General features: G+C 36.1%; 1 protein-coding gene across 5 annotated transcripts in view; it reads right to left on the reverse strand.

Moving 5' to 3' along the window:
• The window catches only part of LOC112161536 (kinesin-like protein KIF20B), a 55,445-nt gene that overhangs the window by 18,302 nt on the left and 17,805 nt on the right, over positions 1-19,338 (reverse strand). For all 5 annotated transcript variants that reach the window (XM_024296734.2, XM_036215462.1, XM_036215464.1 and 2 more), the window contains exons 20-30: positions 17,919-18,952; positions 15,983-16,121; positions 14,927-15,049; positions 14,781-14,838; positions 14,234-14,359; positions 12,362-12,492; positions 12,084-12,239; positions 10,572-10,739; positions 8,049-8,162; positions 4,921-5,022; positions 1,940-2,149 (exon numbers count right to left, since the gene is read on the reverse strand). In XM_024296734.2, coding sequence (XP_024152502.1) covers positions 1,940-2,149; positions 4,921-5,022; positions 8,049-8,162; positions 10,572-10,739; positions 12,084-12,239; positions 12,362-12,492; positions 14,234-14,359; positions 14,781-14,838; positions 14,927-15,049; positions 15,983-16,121; positions 17,919-18,952 — 2,361 coding nt within the window. The remainder of the gene's footprint in view (positions 1-1,939; positions 2,150-4,920; positions 5,023-8,048; positions 8,163-10,571; positions 10,740-12,083; positions 12,240-12,361; positions 12,493-14,233; positions 14,360-14,780; positions 14,839-14,926; positions 15,050-15,982; positions 16,122-17,918; positions 18,953-19,338) is intronic.

The following is a 19,338-nucleotide window of genomic DNA, read 5'->3' on the forward strand; positions in this document are numbered from 1 at the left end:
TATCAACACTAACATCTTAGCTGCAAAATTCAGCTTTAATTATCTGCAATAATTCTTGTGTGAATATATCTGGTTTTTAGTTAGTTTAAAGCTAATGATGGTTAAGATGTTTGCTTTACATCCACTTTGTGCATGACCTGATTAGTCGACTAATCTGAAAGAATAATCGATGATTAGTCGACTATTAAAATAATCGTTTGAGCAGCTCTATTGTGTAATAAAAAGCATTTTCAAACTGGAAGTTTTGTTTACATGCAATCACATTAAAAGAGGAGGCTGATTGCATGAGACAGTTTTTCCCCAGTTTCTGCTCAGTGTAAACACACATCAGACTAGAACAGACTCCTGTGTGTTTCGGTATGTGTAGTTAACACATATGCTCCGAGCAGCGTTCACGTGTCGTATGCTTTCGGGAACCCAAAGCGCTGAGGGCATTAACCTCCTTTGCAAGCAAACAAATTAGCATAACTGCAGCTCCTCGGTGGCATTAAATCACTTCCAGAGAGACGGTGACCTGAAAAACAATCCGGTCCCCTCGTCACCCTCCAGTGCAGCTTCACTTTTCCCTGCACGTCTCAAAGTCACGCGTGTTCCTTAAAACCCCCGCGGTCTGTTCCCAGCTTGATTTCCAAGATAGTTTTTTAGTGGAATCAAAGAACATCTGACCAATAAATTCCTAAATTCTTTGTTTCCAGATGTCGTTGGTGGGATTTGCTAGTTGACCCAATTAATTGTAAAAATAAAACGATGCGGTGTGAAGGTGGAGTGCAACATCGCTCAACATCGTCCACGTTTTCCGTGATGTGGCAACAGATCAAGTCCAGAAAACCTTTGGCGGTTGCTTCTCCAACACGCGGCCGAACAGTAAATATGAGGCGCGACAAAAAAAGAGAAAGACAAAAAATCTGAATTGCATTTACTTGTAAAGTAAAACAATGGCTCAAGTCCAAGCAAACATTAGATCCATTGCTTTTGTTAGTGTTTTGGAGTGATTGTTCAGGATTATATGTATTTTGTAAGATGACGTTTGTGTCTTTGTAGTTAATTCTCAGGGACCTGGTCTGCAAATTAGCCGTTAGCTAGATGGCCTGTGGACATGGCGTCGGTTACATTTGAAGGTGTAACAATGTTTTTTTTTTGGTCCTGTCCCTTTAAAATAAATAAAATTGAAATTTCAAATGGAGCATAAATATGACAAAAAAGAAATCGGAATAAAAATAAATGCCTATTTTCAAATATTGTTTATCTTTTAATATTTGGAAACTTTATCTACATTTACGAATATATATCTAAGAGTTAATTCTTAAGAACATATTGGTAAAACCATTTTATTTTCCAGAACACTTTAACCAGGAACATAATATCCTTCTGTTTATAATCTACTGTCAAAGAAGTTGTTTTATTCAATTATTTACATCATAACAATGACATTACTGTCGTTTAAATTGAACGGAATTTTAAAAATCTTTTTTTGTTATTTTTATATATATTTCTTCTTAGTTGTTATTTTTTTCTATTTTAATTGATATCTGCTGAGGGAAAAGCCTGAAAAATTCATTTTTTTCACCAAAATCATGAGCATCTTCCCTTCAAATCTCCTGTTTTCTCAAACGCGCTCCTCCTCCGCGGTTATCGGCGCATGGACGTGATGTTCTGATGCAGAGGAAGCTTTTTAAAGGGCACCACAGTGTTTCTTTACTTCTGTAAGAACATTTCTAAAGTTGCTCCGACACACGACAGAGAGTTTTTCCTTACCGGGAGGGAGGGTCTAAGGGCAGGGATAACCAGTTTATGTAGTCTGTTTAGTTTTTAACAATTGTTTATATTTTGAAGCCCAATGAGGCAAATCTCTTTGTGATTTTGGGCTATATAAATAAAATTGAATTGAATTGAATTGAATTGAAGGGTGAGAGGTTGCAGTGTTATCGACAGCTCTTACCTTTTCCATTTCTCCACTCTTCCTCTTGCGCGCCGTGCGGCTGATTTTGACGGTGACGGCGCTCTCCTCCCCCTGCCGCCGCAGGGCCATGCGGTTCGGCTGCAGGGGGCTGAAGGAGATCTCCAGCTCCGGCCGCGGGAAGCGGCTGGATCTCCCGTTTTCTGTGGAGATTTCAGAGGAGTCCAGGACGGACGGGAAGCCAGCGGAGCCCTGTGGGACCGCACATGAAACGGAGGGTCAGCGGGTCACGTCCGTCACTTACAGTCAATCTGTCGCAGAAATGCGTCTGGGTCAGAGGTGGCGTCCAGCCTGTCGGCAGATATAAAAGGATTCGGCAGCTGCTCGTTCACACCTGTGAGACCGATGCTCAACAAGATGCTATCGGAAAAAGATTCAAGCTGCTAAATGTCAGACGAGCGTCTGTAACTTAAGACCTGCTCTTCAGGGATTCTGAGAGGGTCAGCAAGTCAAAAGTAAAAACTGGTACTTTGATAATAAAGAAACTCAAGAATGTTCAAATGTTGTTATTAAATAGAAAATATGAAACACCAAATAAATTTAGTTTCCTAGAGAAAGTATAAGGACCGTTTGTGTCACAGATGTCTGTGGCAAAAACAATAGACCCACATTTGGTCTGAAAAGTGACTTTTCCATAGTAACTCTGCTGTTCTCTTTCTATGAATGTGTGTGAAAGGGAATGTTACCGAAAAGCCTTTAGGAGCTTTAAGAATAAAATAAAGTGCTTTGATCATCATTTACCATTTAAAGTCCAACTTCAACAATATTGTTTTTAATCTGAAAATCGTTTCCAGTGATATTTTTATCATGATTATGAAGTTTTTAGCCAAAATCAAAAAGTCTTTGTTGTTTTTTAAGACATATTTTATTCACAGCTGCAATGAGTCTCAGAGAAACTGTTGAACCGGCCAAAACTACTTAAGGAAAACAAACAAATAAATCCCGCAAACTAAGACTACCAAGGTCCAACCACAAACTAATATAACCAAACCCAGCAGTTTAAGACAACAAAAAAGAAAAGTAAAAATAAACAGAAATTTTTCAAGTGAAAATTGCTTAATTGGCATTTATTTAATTTATATTAGTTACATTCATAAATTGATGGCTGAGGTGCATATAATACATGAAAATTATTTGCTCAACGCCTCCAGAATGAACAGATTTTATATGCAAAGCAAAATTTTGTTAAAAACTTTGATATTTTATGAGTTAAAAGTATATATCATCTATTATGCTGGACAACATTAGTTACTAGCAAGCTCAGATAACTGAAATTAAGTTATTTGACCTTCTGTCAAATCTCATTTTGAGAGATGCTAGTTTCTTTTCATATTTTTGCTTTTGTTCGTGCCAATAAAATATATTTATAATTTATATTATTTAAAAACTGAAGGTCATGAATGCAAATCTTAGAGGCTAAAGTAAGACTCTGCGGCTCATTCTAGGTTTGGATCAGTAGAAAATGGGCCTAAATGTCTCTTTTACTGTTAAAGGTTGCCGAGCTTAAACCCTCAAACTAACATTAATGGTACAAAAATAACGACGAGCAACATTGGATTAATCCAATTGTAAAGTTTTGAGCAAAAATTGCACTTTGCTGCAACACGAGTGTTGACCGCTCATCATGTCTCACATCTAAACATGAGCGGGCCAGGATTCATGAGTTCATCAGTCTGAGCATTTTCAAGCATCCGGTTTTCATCTGCTGCCGATTCAATGCAATTTGTATTAAGAAATACTAAGTTTAAATTATTTTATATACGTCCTTTACTATGAAAAAAACACTACAAGAACATGCTAATAACACAAACACAAAAAGAAGATTTTGATTGCAGTGGCTCTTTAAACTTGCTGAAAAGAGCATGGAAAAAAGTATAAAACAGAAGTTATTGGAGCAAATAATGAGAGTTGTTGTGCTTTATCAGAAGATGAATGAAGAACTGATGGAGAAATCCTACATTAAAATACTTAATAGTTCCACTCCAATCATCTTTAGTTACATTTAAAAACCACAATTTGTATTTGTCGTTGATTTTACCGTATTTTTCATATTGTTTGGTCATTATTATGAATCAAAACTACAACCTTTAATAATTTTGCGAAAAAAAATCATTATGGATGATGCATATGACTCCTCTAAACTAGTGTATTTCTGAAGTGAAGAATACTCAAGTTTAAAGATTTAAGTACTTTGCAGACACTGCTGGTAATGTTTAAGGCCAAAACTGTGATGTTGCCATGTGGATTACATCAATATTTTTGTTATAAATGAAGGAAACAGTAGAAGAAATTAGGACTTTAAATAAACTAAAATAAAAACTACAGTTAATTAAATGTGTTTTTCCTTTGTTGGGGTCAAAAAATTGATAATGACCTGTGTTTAAGTTGTTTGTTTTAAATTTAAATGTAAAAACAAAATGATTGATTTGTATGCAACATGATGTTAATATAACAGATTTTCATTTGTGTTGGTTTTGATTATACTCACCAATTTAGTAATCTATTTGTTTATGAAACAATAAGAATGAGCTGTAGATTAATAAGACTTCATTCTACTCCTGTTATTTAAGTATAGTGTATGTATTGTACATTCTAACTGAAAAGAACAAAACAAAAAAATAAAAACGTTTAAAAACCTGTCAATTTCAAGAACATATTTTTATAGAGCGGCAGTAGTTCTTTAGAAATCTGATTTTTTTTGTCTGATTCACAACAATTCAAATGAAGAAATACTCGGAAATGTAATTTTTAGCATAATATATGTCCTCCATCATCACTAAAATGTCACAAGAACATGTTTAAAAACACAAGTTTAAAAAGTGACTTTAACCAGCAAAAGAAAGTGAGATAGAAATCCTTTTGTTTGAGGTTTCTCTGTCCAATCCTGATCAACCAATAAAGCTTGTTAGACAGAGATAGCACAGCCTGATTATTTCACCGTTAACTTAGTCTCACATACGAACCTGACTGCTGCCTGAAGCTCTGACGTCTTCACTTCCAGACATCTTTGGGTTTTCACACTTTGGTTCCCTCGTTAGTGTAGCAGAGCCTTCGCTGCTGCTGGACTGTTAGAGGGAAATTTGGAAGAAAAAGAAGTGATGTGAGGAAATTTATACAAGGAATTGATTAATTATTAAAACAGATTTAAGTCAAAATACACATTTAGATTATAGTTGGTTACATTATTATTTAGTTACACTTAATGTTGAAGTAATTTGTCACTACAGAGTTAGTAGAGCTGCAACAAACGATTATTTTAATAGTCGACTAATCACAGATTATTTTTTCTGATTAGTCGATTAATCGGGTCGTGAGCGAACTGGATGTAAGGTTCACATCTTAACCATCAATAGCTTTAAACTAACTAAAAAGTAGATATATAGGATTACCTGTGATAATGCTAGTGTGAATGCTGGAAGCTGAATTTAGCCGCTGAAGATGATAGTGGTGATAGCAGAAAATAGTGAAATTGATAGCTAAAAACGCTGAAGCTGATAGCCAGCTAAAATATTAGTTAAATGTCAAATGAGCCTAAAATACTGAAAAAAAAACCTAAGTTAGCCAAAATAGCTAGCAGGTAGCTGAAATATTATCTAAACTCCAAAATAGTCTAAAATAAAAAAACCTAAATAAATGCCAAAATAGTCCATAAAGCTAGCAGAACGCCATTATAACTTTCAACTTTACTAAACTCTGACTACATGTAATATAAAGTAACGACTAATCGACTATTAAATTAGTCGTCGACTATTTTGGTAGTCGATTAGTCGACTAATCGTGGCAGTCCTAATTTTAATCAACTAATAACCAGATATATAGCATCACTTGCAATAATGCTAGTGTGAATGCGGCGCTGAAGATGCTAGTGACGATAGCTGAAAATTGTTGATGCTAATGGCTGAAAACGCTGAAGCTGATAGCTAGCTAAAATATTAGTTAAATGCCAAATTAGCCTAAAAAACAAACAAAAAAAATCCTAAGCTAGCCAAAATAGCTAGCATGTAGCTGAAATATTAGCTAAACTCCAAAAAAGTGTCAAAACAGTCCAAAAAGCTCGCAGAATGACATAACTTTCAACTTGACTTCACTCTGACTCCATCGTCGCCGACTAATCGTGGCAGTCCTACTAGAGAAATGTTTCTGTCACATTTTCTGTACCGCTTGGTTAAAACGGCGTTTTCTTCTCAACTTGGCCTCTCTTTCCACATCAATAAATCCACGGTCGTCCATGATAACCGAGGAGAGAGTAAGTCATCACAGTTCGACAGCTGCAATTTACTAACGGTGGGCAGTGCTCTGTTATTTTATCTATAATCGCTGCTCTCCGAGACTCTTCAAAAACAACTATTAGGATGAATCTACACAACACATGAACTGTGTCAAACCAACACTGTCTCCTGACAAAGAACAGAAAAAATTGTTTTCAGAAACTGGATTTAACGCCGTCTATGTACATCAGCAGAGAAGATGAGAATGCACCATGCATTGTAGCATTTAAAACTTTTAAATGTCATTACCGGTGTAAACTAAAGCTCTTGTTATTTTGTTTGAGTCACTTCTTTCAGGTGTGTGGATGGTAGTCGGCTCAGGTTTTAGAGACTCAAAATCCAGATCAAAAATAGCGTCTCCAGATCCTTATGTTACTTTGTCTGATCAATGTAGATTTGTTTGTTAAGAAACATATAAAAAGATGATAGCCAGCTAAATATTAGCTAAATACCAAATTATCCAAAAAAACAAAACCTCCTGGTAATTCTATCCGGCCCTGCAGATCATTTTATTTTATTGTTATTAATGATCTGATGTTATCTTGCGCTTATTTCTAACTTGAAGAATTTTGATAAAATTTATTTTTATGGAGAGTAAAATATTGAAAGTTATTTAAGGTTTAAGTTTATTTATTCTGGAATAATATTCCTGCCTTTTTAATGTTCATGATTATATTAAAAAGTTAAGGTTTTAAAGTTTTGGCATTCTGCTAGCTTTTTGGACTGTTTTAGCATTTACTAAGATTTTTAGGGTATTTTGGAGTTTAGCTAATATTTCAGCTACATGCTAGCTGTTTTGGATAATTTAGGCTTTTATTTTTAATTTTTCAGGCTACTTTGGAGTTAGGCTAATATTCACATGCTAGCTGTTTAGGTTTATTTAAGCTTTTTCAGGTTTTTAGGTTATTTTGAACTCTAGCTATTTTTTTTTCAGCTACATGCCAACTGTTTGGCTAACGTAAGTTTTTAATTTTTTGCTTTTTAGGGTAATTTGGCATTTATTGTTTTCAGATATCAGCTTCAGTGTTTTCAGCTATCAATTTCAGCATCTTCAGTGGCCATTCACACTAGCATTATCACAAGTAATGCTATATATCTAGTGCATAATTGTGTTAAACATTTACTGTTTTAAAATGTAGTTTTAGAGTGTTCAATAAATGCTTATCCATTGAGTGTGTGCAATTAAGTTTGACACCTCTGCTCTAAGTTGAAATCCTCAAGCTAGCAAAGCTAACAAAAGCTAAACTCATCTGGAAAGTTTCCTTTTGCAGAAAAAAAATAAAAATAAATGGAAAACAGTAAAAGAGCCTTTAACTTTACAGGAAAAAAAATTGCATTTAACAGACAAAAAAAAAGGTGTTCCCACACACCATAATATTAATAATGCATAATATCTGTCTAATGTTACGAGGATGCTGCTAATAAAGTTTTTCAAACAGTTGATCCAAGTTTATAACTAGAATTATATCTAGAAATTACCAGTTTTAGTGACTTTTTTTGATTCATCTAAGTCAGATGAGGTTACAGTTGGCGTCAATTTTTCTTTTTTTTTGCTTCCACTTCAGTAGGTAAGAGTTATTAAGAGAAAATCTATATAAAAACCTTTTTACAAGCACATTTAAAACCAGCTGCAGATGTTCTACAGAGAAAAACAATAAATGTGACGGTCAAAGGTTTGAGGAAAGTAAAACCTTAAATAAAATGAATAAAAGGACGCTGACTGTGGTCCGTGAAAACACTGTCTGACGTTTCCCCGCTCTGTGACCTGGGTTCACGGCTTCAGACCACACAAAGTTCTCCGCCTGATGCTGTTCTCCACAGACCTGTGCGGCTCGGCTCTCCTCCAGCTCTCTCCTCAGCTGCAGGATCTCCGCCTCTTTCTCCGACACAGACGCTTGCAGATCTGCCACGCTGGAGCTGCTTTCAGCTCTCTGAACCTGAAAAACAACATGTCAAAATACACGGAAAACGGATAATCTTTCTTAAGGAAATATAAATATTTGTTAAAAAAAAAAATGATTAAAATAATCCGTTTTGTGGGCAGACTTCTTATCTCCAACAGCTTCAACTCTGACATGAAAAGATGAATGGATGTTAAAGCTGCTTTGATCACTCAGAAAATTAATCTGCATATTTAAATATTAAAATAATAAAACATTTCTTATATATAAGTATCTAACTGACTAAGTGAGGAGGTGGAGAGGAATCTAAACTAATAAAAGACTCAGAATATTTATATTTTTAATACGATCTTGGGCTGAAATAAATAATCATCCAAATAAATTACATAAAAAACTGGTTGGACATCATCAAAATGCTCATTTAAACTCCACTCAGTGCGACCGGAAGCCTATAACAAATTGAGAATTTAATAATAAATGAAAAGAAAAATAAAGATCAGTGATGCGTTGAGTTTTCTTTACATAATTTGTCCTGCAGCCTGGAGATTTTACTCAAAGTGTTTTATTTTACATACCATCTAAATTATTAACGTTTTTCACAACACTGGTGGCTTTTCCATGCAAATTGCATGATGTTTCTGTGAAGTTTCTTGAATAAAGTTTTCAGTAAATAAAATCAGAGAATAATTTGATTTAATGACTTAACTGGTCTTGTTATGTTGATAAAATAATTATTAAAAATGAAGAATTATCATGCTAATCTGCTAGTCTTCTACAAAAATTGGGGTTTAAACATTGTGATTCATTCATTCTGATAACAAAGGACATTTGTAAAGAAATTTAGGATTAAATTTGCATTTCAGAGTATTGTTTTAATTCAAATTGTTGAGAACAAGTTTTTGATTTGGGTTAAAAACTTGATTATATTTAAAAAAAAAAAAAGTGGGAACACATTAAAATAAATCAAAAGATTATTAGAGTGGGACTTTACAGGAAAAAATGTAAGAAAAGTTTGAGTTCCACTTAATTGCATGAAATAAATGAATAAATTAAATGAATAAATAAAAACCATCATTAGGGTCACCTGGTCTCTTATACAGTCTATGAAACGCAAGAATTCCTAATGAGATTCAGGACAGGAATTCATATGTCTGAAAAATAGTCAGCGCCGTTCAGGAATGTTCATTTGAATACGCAAAGCTGCTCTGAATCTCACATCTGGTTTTGTTTATGCAGATTTTAAATGTACCAGCAAAATGTTTTTGTAAATCCGTTCATATTTAGAGAAATCTAGATAAAATTTCTCACATTATCCCATCAGCAAGGACACCAGAAGTATTGAAAACTCAAAACAATCTGTAACAGAATATTTGACGTCCACTGAAATAGACGTTCTGCACTCAGGAGCAAAAGCTGCATATGTGACATAAATCTGTCATAATGTAGACTTACATTGTCGGTAACGTCAAGAGAAAAACACTTTTATGAGGTTTTTTTAAACACCTAAAATTACAGAATTAGTATTTCTTATCGTATAAAAAGAAAAGGTATTTTTCCCACTGATCTTAACTCACATAAATACAGCACCAAATAAACAAAGCGAGTATATTAGATAGTTTCAGCCTTTATTCAACAATAACTACGCTGAAGTTCAGAAGCAGCGTGAGAGACTCGCACCTTCTTACAGCTTCAAAAGAAGCTAAGAGGCCAATTTTATTTGATTCTGCAAATCAAATGCACTCGAGCTGAGAGTAAAACCTTTCTTGCTCTTTATTCAGCAGCAGAAGAGGGCTGACACTGAGCTCTGCTTCTCCACTTATCATAATCCTCCATTCAATCTCCCGGATACTTATTGATCCCACAGGGGACCCACTTCATCGTACTTCAGCCATAGAACGGAGCCCATTGAAGTATTTGCACAGAAACATGAGGGAAAAGGCTCAAGAAGCAAAGGATGGAATATGCTAATGTCTAAATAATGACTTTGGCTCATGTCAGTCAAATAAGAATGCTTTTTGTGATTGCTCAGAGAGCTGCTGATGTTGTGCCGGCTGCTCAGCTGACAGATGACTGTGCGGCGTGGGATGCATGTTTATTTGAATTCAGACAGGATCACTCGGATCCTTCGCCTCAGATGTGTGGGCACATGTGAACACCAGGTGAGATTCCAGCTGACTGAAAAAAAATATTTAAGCCTGAAAAGCCTCAGAACTAATCAGAATGAAAGATTCGTTGTTCGTGAAGAATAAAATACAGTTTGAAGGTGTTTGTTAATAGAAAATGTGTTCAGATAAAGTTTAAAAACTCAACTCTGATCACACATTTCTTAACATATACATGTTTATTGTGTAGATTTTCTTTCTCTCATGATAAATGATTAATATTTGAGTGTTTGTGTGGTCCTTTCCATGTTTCTGTCCGACTTATCTTGTGTGCTACACTGACCTCTGCTGGCGGCTGCGTGTTTTGCAGGCGTAGCTGCTCAATGATTTTGTCTTTTTCTGCTTGGCTGCAAAGAAGTTTCTTCAGCTGGACCTCCAGAGCTGCGACCAGAGTGTCCCTGTCCTTCCTCCAGTTCTCCATCGTCTTCTCCTTCTCCTCAAGCTGCGACTCCTGGACATGAGCAGGCAAAGCATTATGGGTAAGTTGCTTTTAGCTCCTGGGAGGTATCCGGTTTAACAGAAAACAAGTGACAGCACGAACTATAAAACTATTGGGAATAAAATAAATTAACTAATTAATTGCAAATCTGGAAAAAGTTAATCGATATAGATTTTTTTTGTTACAGTATTTGACATTTATTATGTGCAAATATTAACATTATGAAATTAAACACAACATTTACATTTAGAACACTTATTTTTAATAGTTTGGAACCTAAAACTCATTTTTTTTTTTATTTGAAAGACAACCAGTTTGCTTATTTGGTATAATTTTAATCAGAACAAATCACCTATGTAACACTACCTTTATTTTGTCATTTTTCCATGTTGTATTCACACACAAGACAGAAAATCATGTGAAAACAGAAAATTCTGTCTGGATAAATGGGATTCATTTTGCTGTGGAAACCCCAAAAATGTTTAACAAACTGTTTTTACAACATAGAATGAAAGTTTTGGGTGTAATTTTATAAAAACAACAAGAATAAACATTTTCAACAAACTAATTAACATGTTTTTGAAGTAAAATACAAAAAAAAAACCCAGGCTAAAGTCACACCAGGCAGCCCCAAAAAATAAGGATTTCTCACTGCTGTCTACAGTATTTGACATTTTTTCTGGAATTCTGTTTTTTTCCGCTTTTTCTTTTTTTTCTCATAAAGTTTCTTTATCGTTTTTGTGAAAAATAAAACTATTAATTTCTTAGAATTTTGATCCAGCTGGATTTCAGGTCAGCTCGGCTGGAATCTACACTGGTGGGGGGCGTGTCCGTCCATTCTGAACTGCTCGCCTTCTGCGGCGTTGGTGGGCGGGACTTTCACGAAGAACCGCAGAGTTTCTGCAATTTTTAGACGATATTGATGCATGTAAATGGGGAAAATTCACGTCGGTCCAGATTTCAAAATAAAATAACATCCGGTTCCCTCTTTGGATTTCTAACAGACAGCTCCCCCACCCCCCGAACATCAGATTGAGGTTCGTTCTCCGCCTTATTTATTAAAATAAAAGAATTGCTACTTTGGGAATTGCTAAATGCCATTTACAAATATATGACATTATATCTTTAATTTAATAAAATCTCAATCACAAAACGTTAAAGTTGTTTTAGATGGAGTTTAAATACGCTGATCTCACAGCTGCACAGCAGGACTCCTGAATATTAACGCAGTATGTCCTATAATTATGTTGACGAGTGAACGCATCCACATTCACAGCCCTAAAAAATACAGAAACTAACAAATATACGTCCGACTCTGTGCTTTAAAATTCCATATTTTTAAGCTCCGCCTCTTACCAGCTGGCCTTGCTGCCGACTGTAGCGCTCTCTGTCTTCTGCAAACTTCCTCATTTCCTGATTCCTCTTGTCCTCCGCTTCTTTGGCTTGACCAATCAGAGACAGTTTTTCCTCCAGCCACTTTTTGCGTTCAGTCTGGTGTTTATCCGTCAACATCTGCACACAAAATCAGTGCATTTAAGAAAAAAAAAATCTGACTTCATGTGGAAAATCTGAAACCAACACAATCGAAGATGTTACGTTTGAAACGTGATTAACTTTGTAAAGTCAGGACAAACCTTCAAGCTTTCTTGAACTTGAGCGGTTTCCTCCTTTGCCTGTTTGAGCTGGTCTGATGGATGGTTGGTTTCTCCCTGTGGGTTACCGTCACTTCTCTGCTGCAGCAGAACGCTCTTCAACCGCTCCACCTCTGAAGGACGGACAGTTCCAGCAGAAGTCATGTTAGTGTCGTAATCAAATTAGGAATTTATCTCCTTTCTTTACAAAAAGTAAATGAAAACCCAAAGAATACAGTTTATAACACTATATAACATTTTTTTTAAGTTTATAACCAACCTTTTTCAGGACCGGTTGAAACTAGACAACATTATTTTCAAAATAAAAGCTATTACGAGACATTTTGTAATAGTTTGCAACAGTCAAAGTCATTTCTGATTTGAAAAAAATCCATAAAGGAAACAATATATAATTTTTTCCCCCTAAAGATCATCATTTTAACATCAATCCAGGCTCAAATCTTCTTTGAGGCCAAAAAGATTGATTGTATTTTGTCATTAGAGAAATCATAATTCATTGTGTTTTTTTTTCTTTTTTACATTTTCTGTGCTAAAGTTTCTGAATCTAATTGCTATAGAAAATTCTTAAATGTGTCTTATACAAATTTCCACAAATCTGATTGAATCTTCATTCTCCATAAATTATTTGAACTTTGTAATGAAGATTTTTCTGTTAACGTCAAAACGAGGCTAACAACCAGACGCTAGCTTCAGGTACGTCCGACTTTTAAGGTGGTATGGATAAATAAAGCAAAATAAAATGACACCGTCATAAAACTGGTATTTTCTAAATAGAAAATAAATTCACTGTATCTCCAACTTTATCATCTGTGAGTGTGAAACAGAGGAGAGTCTGTCACCACGTATTAGCCAGAGCCGCTTCCCTTACATGAGAACAACAGTCTCAATAATTCTGTATGTGGAGGAAGACTCATGCATGGTTTTGTCTGTTTTCAGCAGCTTTACTGTTGTTTGAAGTTGAAGGATCTGATTAAGATTCCTCAATGGATCTTTTCACCCCGAAGAAACTTCCCAAACACGTTTTATTGTCTGTTTTTGTTAGCTTTAGGCTACTAGCTTAGCCATACAGCTAGACGCTTTAAGTCACATGACCAAGACAGATATTTTGAACAGAATCCGTCAGTTTTTCAAAATAAAACTTCCTTTAGGATCAGAAAATAAACTAAACAGAAATAATCTAAGTTAGTGGATGTTTTTCTTTCTCGGTACCAAGTGACCCGACCCACTCCAATGAAAGAATCATGTTTTTGGGGTTGGACGACACATATAAAATTATTTAAGATTAAAACATCTTAAATCGTGTCGGATTAGGAGCAGATGAAAATCCGTGGTTTGAAAAGGCTCAGGTTTGTGACGTAGCGGCTCCGATGGGCGGGGCCAAAGTCTCCCTGCTCTGCTGATTCCGATCCATCCACTCGCACACAAACAGATTGACATTTTCCTTAGTTTTCCTCATCTAAACTGGAATCTGTATGGCTGGATAGCTCCAATATTGCTCACCTTTTTTATTTTTTGGGGGCTACGTTAAAGTTAGCTTGTGGTAGTAGCTAGCGAGAGTGTAAAGAAAGGAATGCTGGGAAATAAGCACGGTTTACCACAACCTAGAGGTGGATTTCTAATTAACTCCTGCAGTTCTGCAGAAAATACATCTTAAAAAATTACAACTTTTTTTAATTTTGGTTAAAAACTACGGAATCATAATTAAAGAACCACTGGGAACGCTTTTACGATAGAATAATATATAGCTGGAGTGGGACTTGAAACTGTTAAACTCTTTAGAGTTAAAACTTCTCTTGGCAGGTGTCATTTTCTGACTTTTTCTTTCCTGCTGTTCTCCTCCAGGTGGTCTCTCACCGCTGCAGAGCTCCTGGATGTGGAGAAGCTTCTCCTCCAGGGCTTTTTCCATCTTCTCCTGCGTGTCGTCCTGCTCCACTAGAGCCGATCGCATTTCCTCCAACACGCGCTCCTTCGCCTCCAGGTCTGCAAGTAAACAAAACAAACAAACTGCTGTAAACAAGCTAAACTACAGGTTTATAAGAGTCATTATGACACCACAATAAAAGACTCCGTCACAAGTTTGTCCCTCAGAGAGGCTTTTTCTTTTTCCATTAACCACTTAATCAAGTTCAGCTGCAGAACAAGGTCAGTGCTACAACTGTTTAAAGCAATACGTTAAATTCTGTTCATTTAATGTATCAAACATTATTTTTAATGATTTAAAACAATATTTCAAGGCTCAAAACCTGGTAACCAACTGAGGTTTTAAAACCTGCTTTCTTTGATTATCCAATAAAACTTTATTTATAACACCCTGCAGCTGCAGGACCTCCGACTGCATCAGGACATGAACTGGACTCTGAATGTAGAGTTTAACAGTTTGACACAAAAACAAATGTTTTACCTTTACAGGCTTTACTGTAGAGCTGGTGTGTTTCATCACATTTTGTGTTGGATTGGTCCTGAAGACGTGGAAGAGGGAGAGAGGATGACACTCAACAGGAGCTGGGTTTGAACCGACACACACGACACTAAAGTACCAAACTTTACCAGTCTGAGCTGCTGGATGGTTCTGTCTCTGGTACTGAGGTCACTCTGAAGCTGCTTCTTGGTTTTCTCCATGTCAGACAGCTTCTGCCTCAACAGCTTCTCCTCCTCCCTCATTGCAGAAATCTAAACGTTTTTAAAAATTGGAAGCAAAAAAAAATGATTCTGTGGCGTCCAAAGATCTTTTAAAAGAATAGAACAAGTACGTCAGAGAGAAGCTGTATGGCAAGCCAAAAGGATCAAAAATCTGCAGGAAAAGCGGGCCTGGCAGCGCCTCACATGTACTACGGATAATAATCATTTGAAATGTTTGAATGTTCCCAGTCAGTTTTAATACTACAAGTAATACCAAAAAACAGTGAAAGTTTAATTTTAACTTTTTCATTAAAGATTTAATTTGGACATTGGGGGGTGGGGTAACATATTCATCATTCAGCAAATGTTACCAGAAACTACATGTTTTTACATTTTTGTTTAAGTTCAAAGATGTGCGAGTATATATTTATGCTCTGAAGTACTTTATATATGTTTTCTGAAATATATGTTTTAAAGCTTTTTAAAGGAAGTGATTCTTCTTGGTTTTTTTTTATCTTTTACTGATCCGAAAAATGATCCGAACCGTGAGTTTTGTGATCCGTTACATCGCTAGTTTACACTGAAGTGGTGAGCAAAGGAAACAGGAAGTACCTCAAAGTGATGGATCGCTGCACTAAACTAACATTCACTTTAGTATTCAAATATTCCATAAGTTAAAAAAAAAGAAATATACAAGGTTTGTGCTTTCATGCAGAATTAGACATAAATTACCACCATGTCACTGAGACTTTTTGCTTTTTGTGTTTACCATTTGAGTTGTTATGACCAGCAATTTTTAATGTCAACTGGTCCTAAAATCTCAACATTGTTTGAACAAAAGTTAAGTGAGTTTGTTGAGTTTTTATGACCAGTTGACATTAAAAATTGCTGAAGGATGGGCTCTTTTTCTCTTACACGATTTGCTGAAGTTAGACAAGAATAAAAATCCAGCTTTTATATTTGGTAAGTCTGATGGTGCTTCACCTCCTTCTGGACCTGCTGCATCTGCTTCTTGTAGTCGGTCAGTTTTTCCTGGAGGTCTGAAGAGTCGTCTTCTCTCCTCTGAAGATCAAGACTGAGACTCTTCATCTTCTCTGCGTCCTGTTTGGCGGTTTCCTTCAGTCTGCGAGTCAGACAAAGAAATCAAATAATTAAAAGCAAAAACTACAAAGGATCGTTACAGTACTTTTAACTGGAGTCATAAGGAGAATGACCGAAACCCAAAGAGCACCTCCTTCCATTCCCTAAACCAGAGGTCTGCTACCTGCAGCTCCAGAACCACATGTGGGTCTTTCATCTCTCCAAGGTGGTTATAATACGTCAGAGAGACTGCTGATCCAGCCATGTGGGCCGTCAGAGTCAGCAGCTCCTGATAATGGCTGTCTAACCAAAACTACCTAAAGAAAACAAATAAACAAAGCCTGCAAACTAAGACTGCCAACCCCAAACTAAAATAACAAAAACCCAGCAGTGTAAGACTGCTGAGGACAAAGAGGGAAAAAGAACAAAAAATAAATGAACTAAAGAAAAACAAAATGGCACTTTTTTAAAGTAAAGATTACTTAATTAGCATTTATTTAATTTTGTCTAGCTAAATTTATATATTAATGGCTGAGGTGTACATAGATCACGTGTCAAAGTCAAGGCCCGGGGGCCGGATCTGGCCCTCCAGGTAATTCTATCCGGCCCTCCAGATCATTTTATTATATTGTTATTAATGGCCCGATGTTATCTTGGACTTATTTCTAATTTGTATAATTTTGACAAAATATATTTCTATGTGAAGTAAAATATTAAAAGTTATTTAAGGTTTAAGTTGATTTATTCTGGAATAATATTCCTGCCTTTTCATTATTCATAATTATGTTAAAAAGTTACGGTTTTATAGTTTTAAAATTGGCATTCTGCTAGTTCTTTGGATTATTATGGCATTTAATAAGATTTTTTTAGGCTTTTTTGGAGTTTAGCTAATATTTCAGCTATAGGCTAGTTGGTTTGGCTAATTTGGGCTTTTTTTCCAATTTATTTTGGCTATTTTGAAGTCTATCTAATATTTTAGCTATATGCTAGTTGTTTTGGCTTATCTAAGACTTTTTGTTTGTTTTTTAAGCTAATTTGGCATTCAGCTAATATTTTGGCAGCCTATTAACTTTGGCATCTTCAGCAGCCAAATTCAGCTTTTACCATTCATATTAGCATTATTGCAGGTAATCCTATATATCTAGTTCATAATTATGTTAAAAAGTTACAGTTTTAAAGTTTTTAAAATGTACTTTTACTGTTCAATAAATGTTTATCCTGTTCAGTCGTGACCTCAGGTGTGTTTTGGATTTTGGCCCCTTGTGTGATTGAGTTAGACACCCCTCTCAGAGATGATAAACTTTGTAGGTTTTTACATCCTGTTGACCAGAAGACATCTTGTTTGATCAAATCTACCTCCAGAATGAACAGATTTTAAATGTAAAGCAAAACTTTGGTAAAAAGTTTGATTTTTTATGAGTGAAAAGCACAGATTATCTTAAGCTGAACAACATTAGTTACTAGTTGTCCAGAGCTGCACTGAGATGATCCTGTTTGGCACAGAGCGTCTTTTATTTTGAAAATAAGTTATTTGAGCTTCTGTTAAACGTAATTAAAAAAACATTTGGGAGATGATAGGTTCTTTTAATATTTTTGCATTTGTAGTGCCAACAAATAGACAGAATTCATACTTATTACTATAAAAAATGAAGGTCATGAATGAAAAATCCAAATTTCCTAAATTCTAAAGTAAGACTGTGCGGCTCCTTCTAGGTTTTAATCAGTAGAAAACAAACCCAAATGGCTCTTCTACTGTTAAAGGTTGTCGACCTCCGCCCTAACCTGGGACAGGTGTGTCTACCTGGGCTCTAAGAGATGCTTCCAGAGTCTGGATATTTACCTGCTGATCTCCTCGGCTTTCTTCTCCAGCTCCGCATCCTTCTGAGCGATGGCCTCGTGTGCGACAGCCAGCAGCTCCTTGCGCCGCTCCGCCTCCTTGCGCCTGGCCTCCCGGACCGCCTGACACTCGTCCTCCTCCCGCTTTTCCTGCGCCGCCTGCAGACTCTTCTGCAAGGTCGCGACCTGCGCCTCGGCTTCCAGGACTTTCTTCTGAAGCTCGGCCTCTCTGTCCTCGGATGCTTTCTTCAGCTCCTTCATCTCCTCGAGAGAGGACTCTTTAGCCTCCACGTTGGAAAGCGTAGCTTTCAGGGCTGTGACCTCGCTCTGGAGGTCAGAGTTGAGTCTCCTCAGATCCTCTTCAGTCTTCACGTTAGAGTTCAGCTTGGATTTGAGTTCAGCCTCCAGCAGCTCCAGAGCTTCTTCCTTCTGGCTGAGCTTCTCTTTCAGATCCTTCAACTCTTTGCTGGCGGTCTCGTTTTCTTGGCTGAGTTTCTGTGTCCAGTCCTCGTGCTGCACGTCTCGTTGTTGGAGTTGCTCGTTCAGTTGTCTGATTTGCTCCTGAAGTTCAGCTCTGAGCTGATCCACTTCCTCTTTAGATTCCCGTTCAAACTGAGCTCGGAGCTCACCTGTCAGTTTGTGCAGCATTCCCTCTCGCTCCTCTTTGGAGGACGCCTCAGTCTGACTCAGCTTCTCTGAAATCTGCTCAGAAAGCAGCTGGTTCTGGGCTAGCTGCTGGCTAACCTGTGTTAGCTCGCGCTCCAGCTCCTGCACACGGCTTTGGGCCTTCTCCGTCTGGTCTTCCTGCTCAGCCAGTTTGGTCTTCAGCTCCAACAGTTCCTCCTTTACTTTATCTCTGTCACCTTCAGATGAAATGTGACTCTCCAGGAGTTCCTCATTTAGCGTCTGGAGCTTTTGGGTCAAGGTTTTGAGCTGGCAGGTTTTCTCCTGGACCTCATTGGACTCAGTCTCCAGTTGGGTTTGAACAGATCCCAGCTGGGCGAGGGCTTGCTCTGCTACCTCAGACTTGTTGTCCACCTATAAGTTAATCAATAGTCTCTTTTAGGAAGATGTTTTTCCGTTTTTGTTTTTTAAATTAAAAAATAAATGAAATTTTAAAATAAAAAATTCAATTTAAAATAAATACATAAATAAATACATTTTAACAACTAAAAAATATATTTAAAAAAACTAAAAAATCATAAAAAAGCATAAAAAATGTAATTAAAATAAAAGAAAAATGTAAAAAAATAAAATTAAATACATACATTTTAAAAACTAAAAATATAAAAAAACTAAAAAAAATCATAAAAAGCATAAAGAAGGTAATTAAATTAAAATAAATAAAACAAAAATATAAAAAAAAAATTAAATACATACATTGTAAAAACTACAAATATTAAAAAAAATAATAAAAAAGCATT

Source organism: Oryzias melastigma, linkage group LG15 (genome assembly GCF_002922805.2).
Source record: "Oryzias melastigma strain HK-1 linkage group LG15, ASM292280v2, whole genome shotgun sequence".
Taxonomy (NCBI): Eukaryota; Metazoa; Chordata; class Actinopteri; order Beloniformes; family Adrianichthyidae; genus Oryzias; species Oryzias melastigma.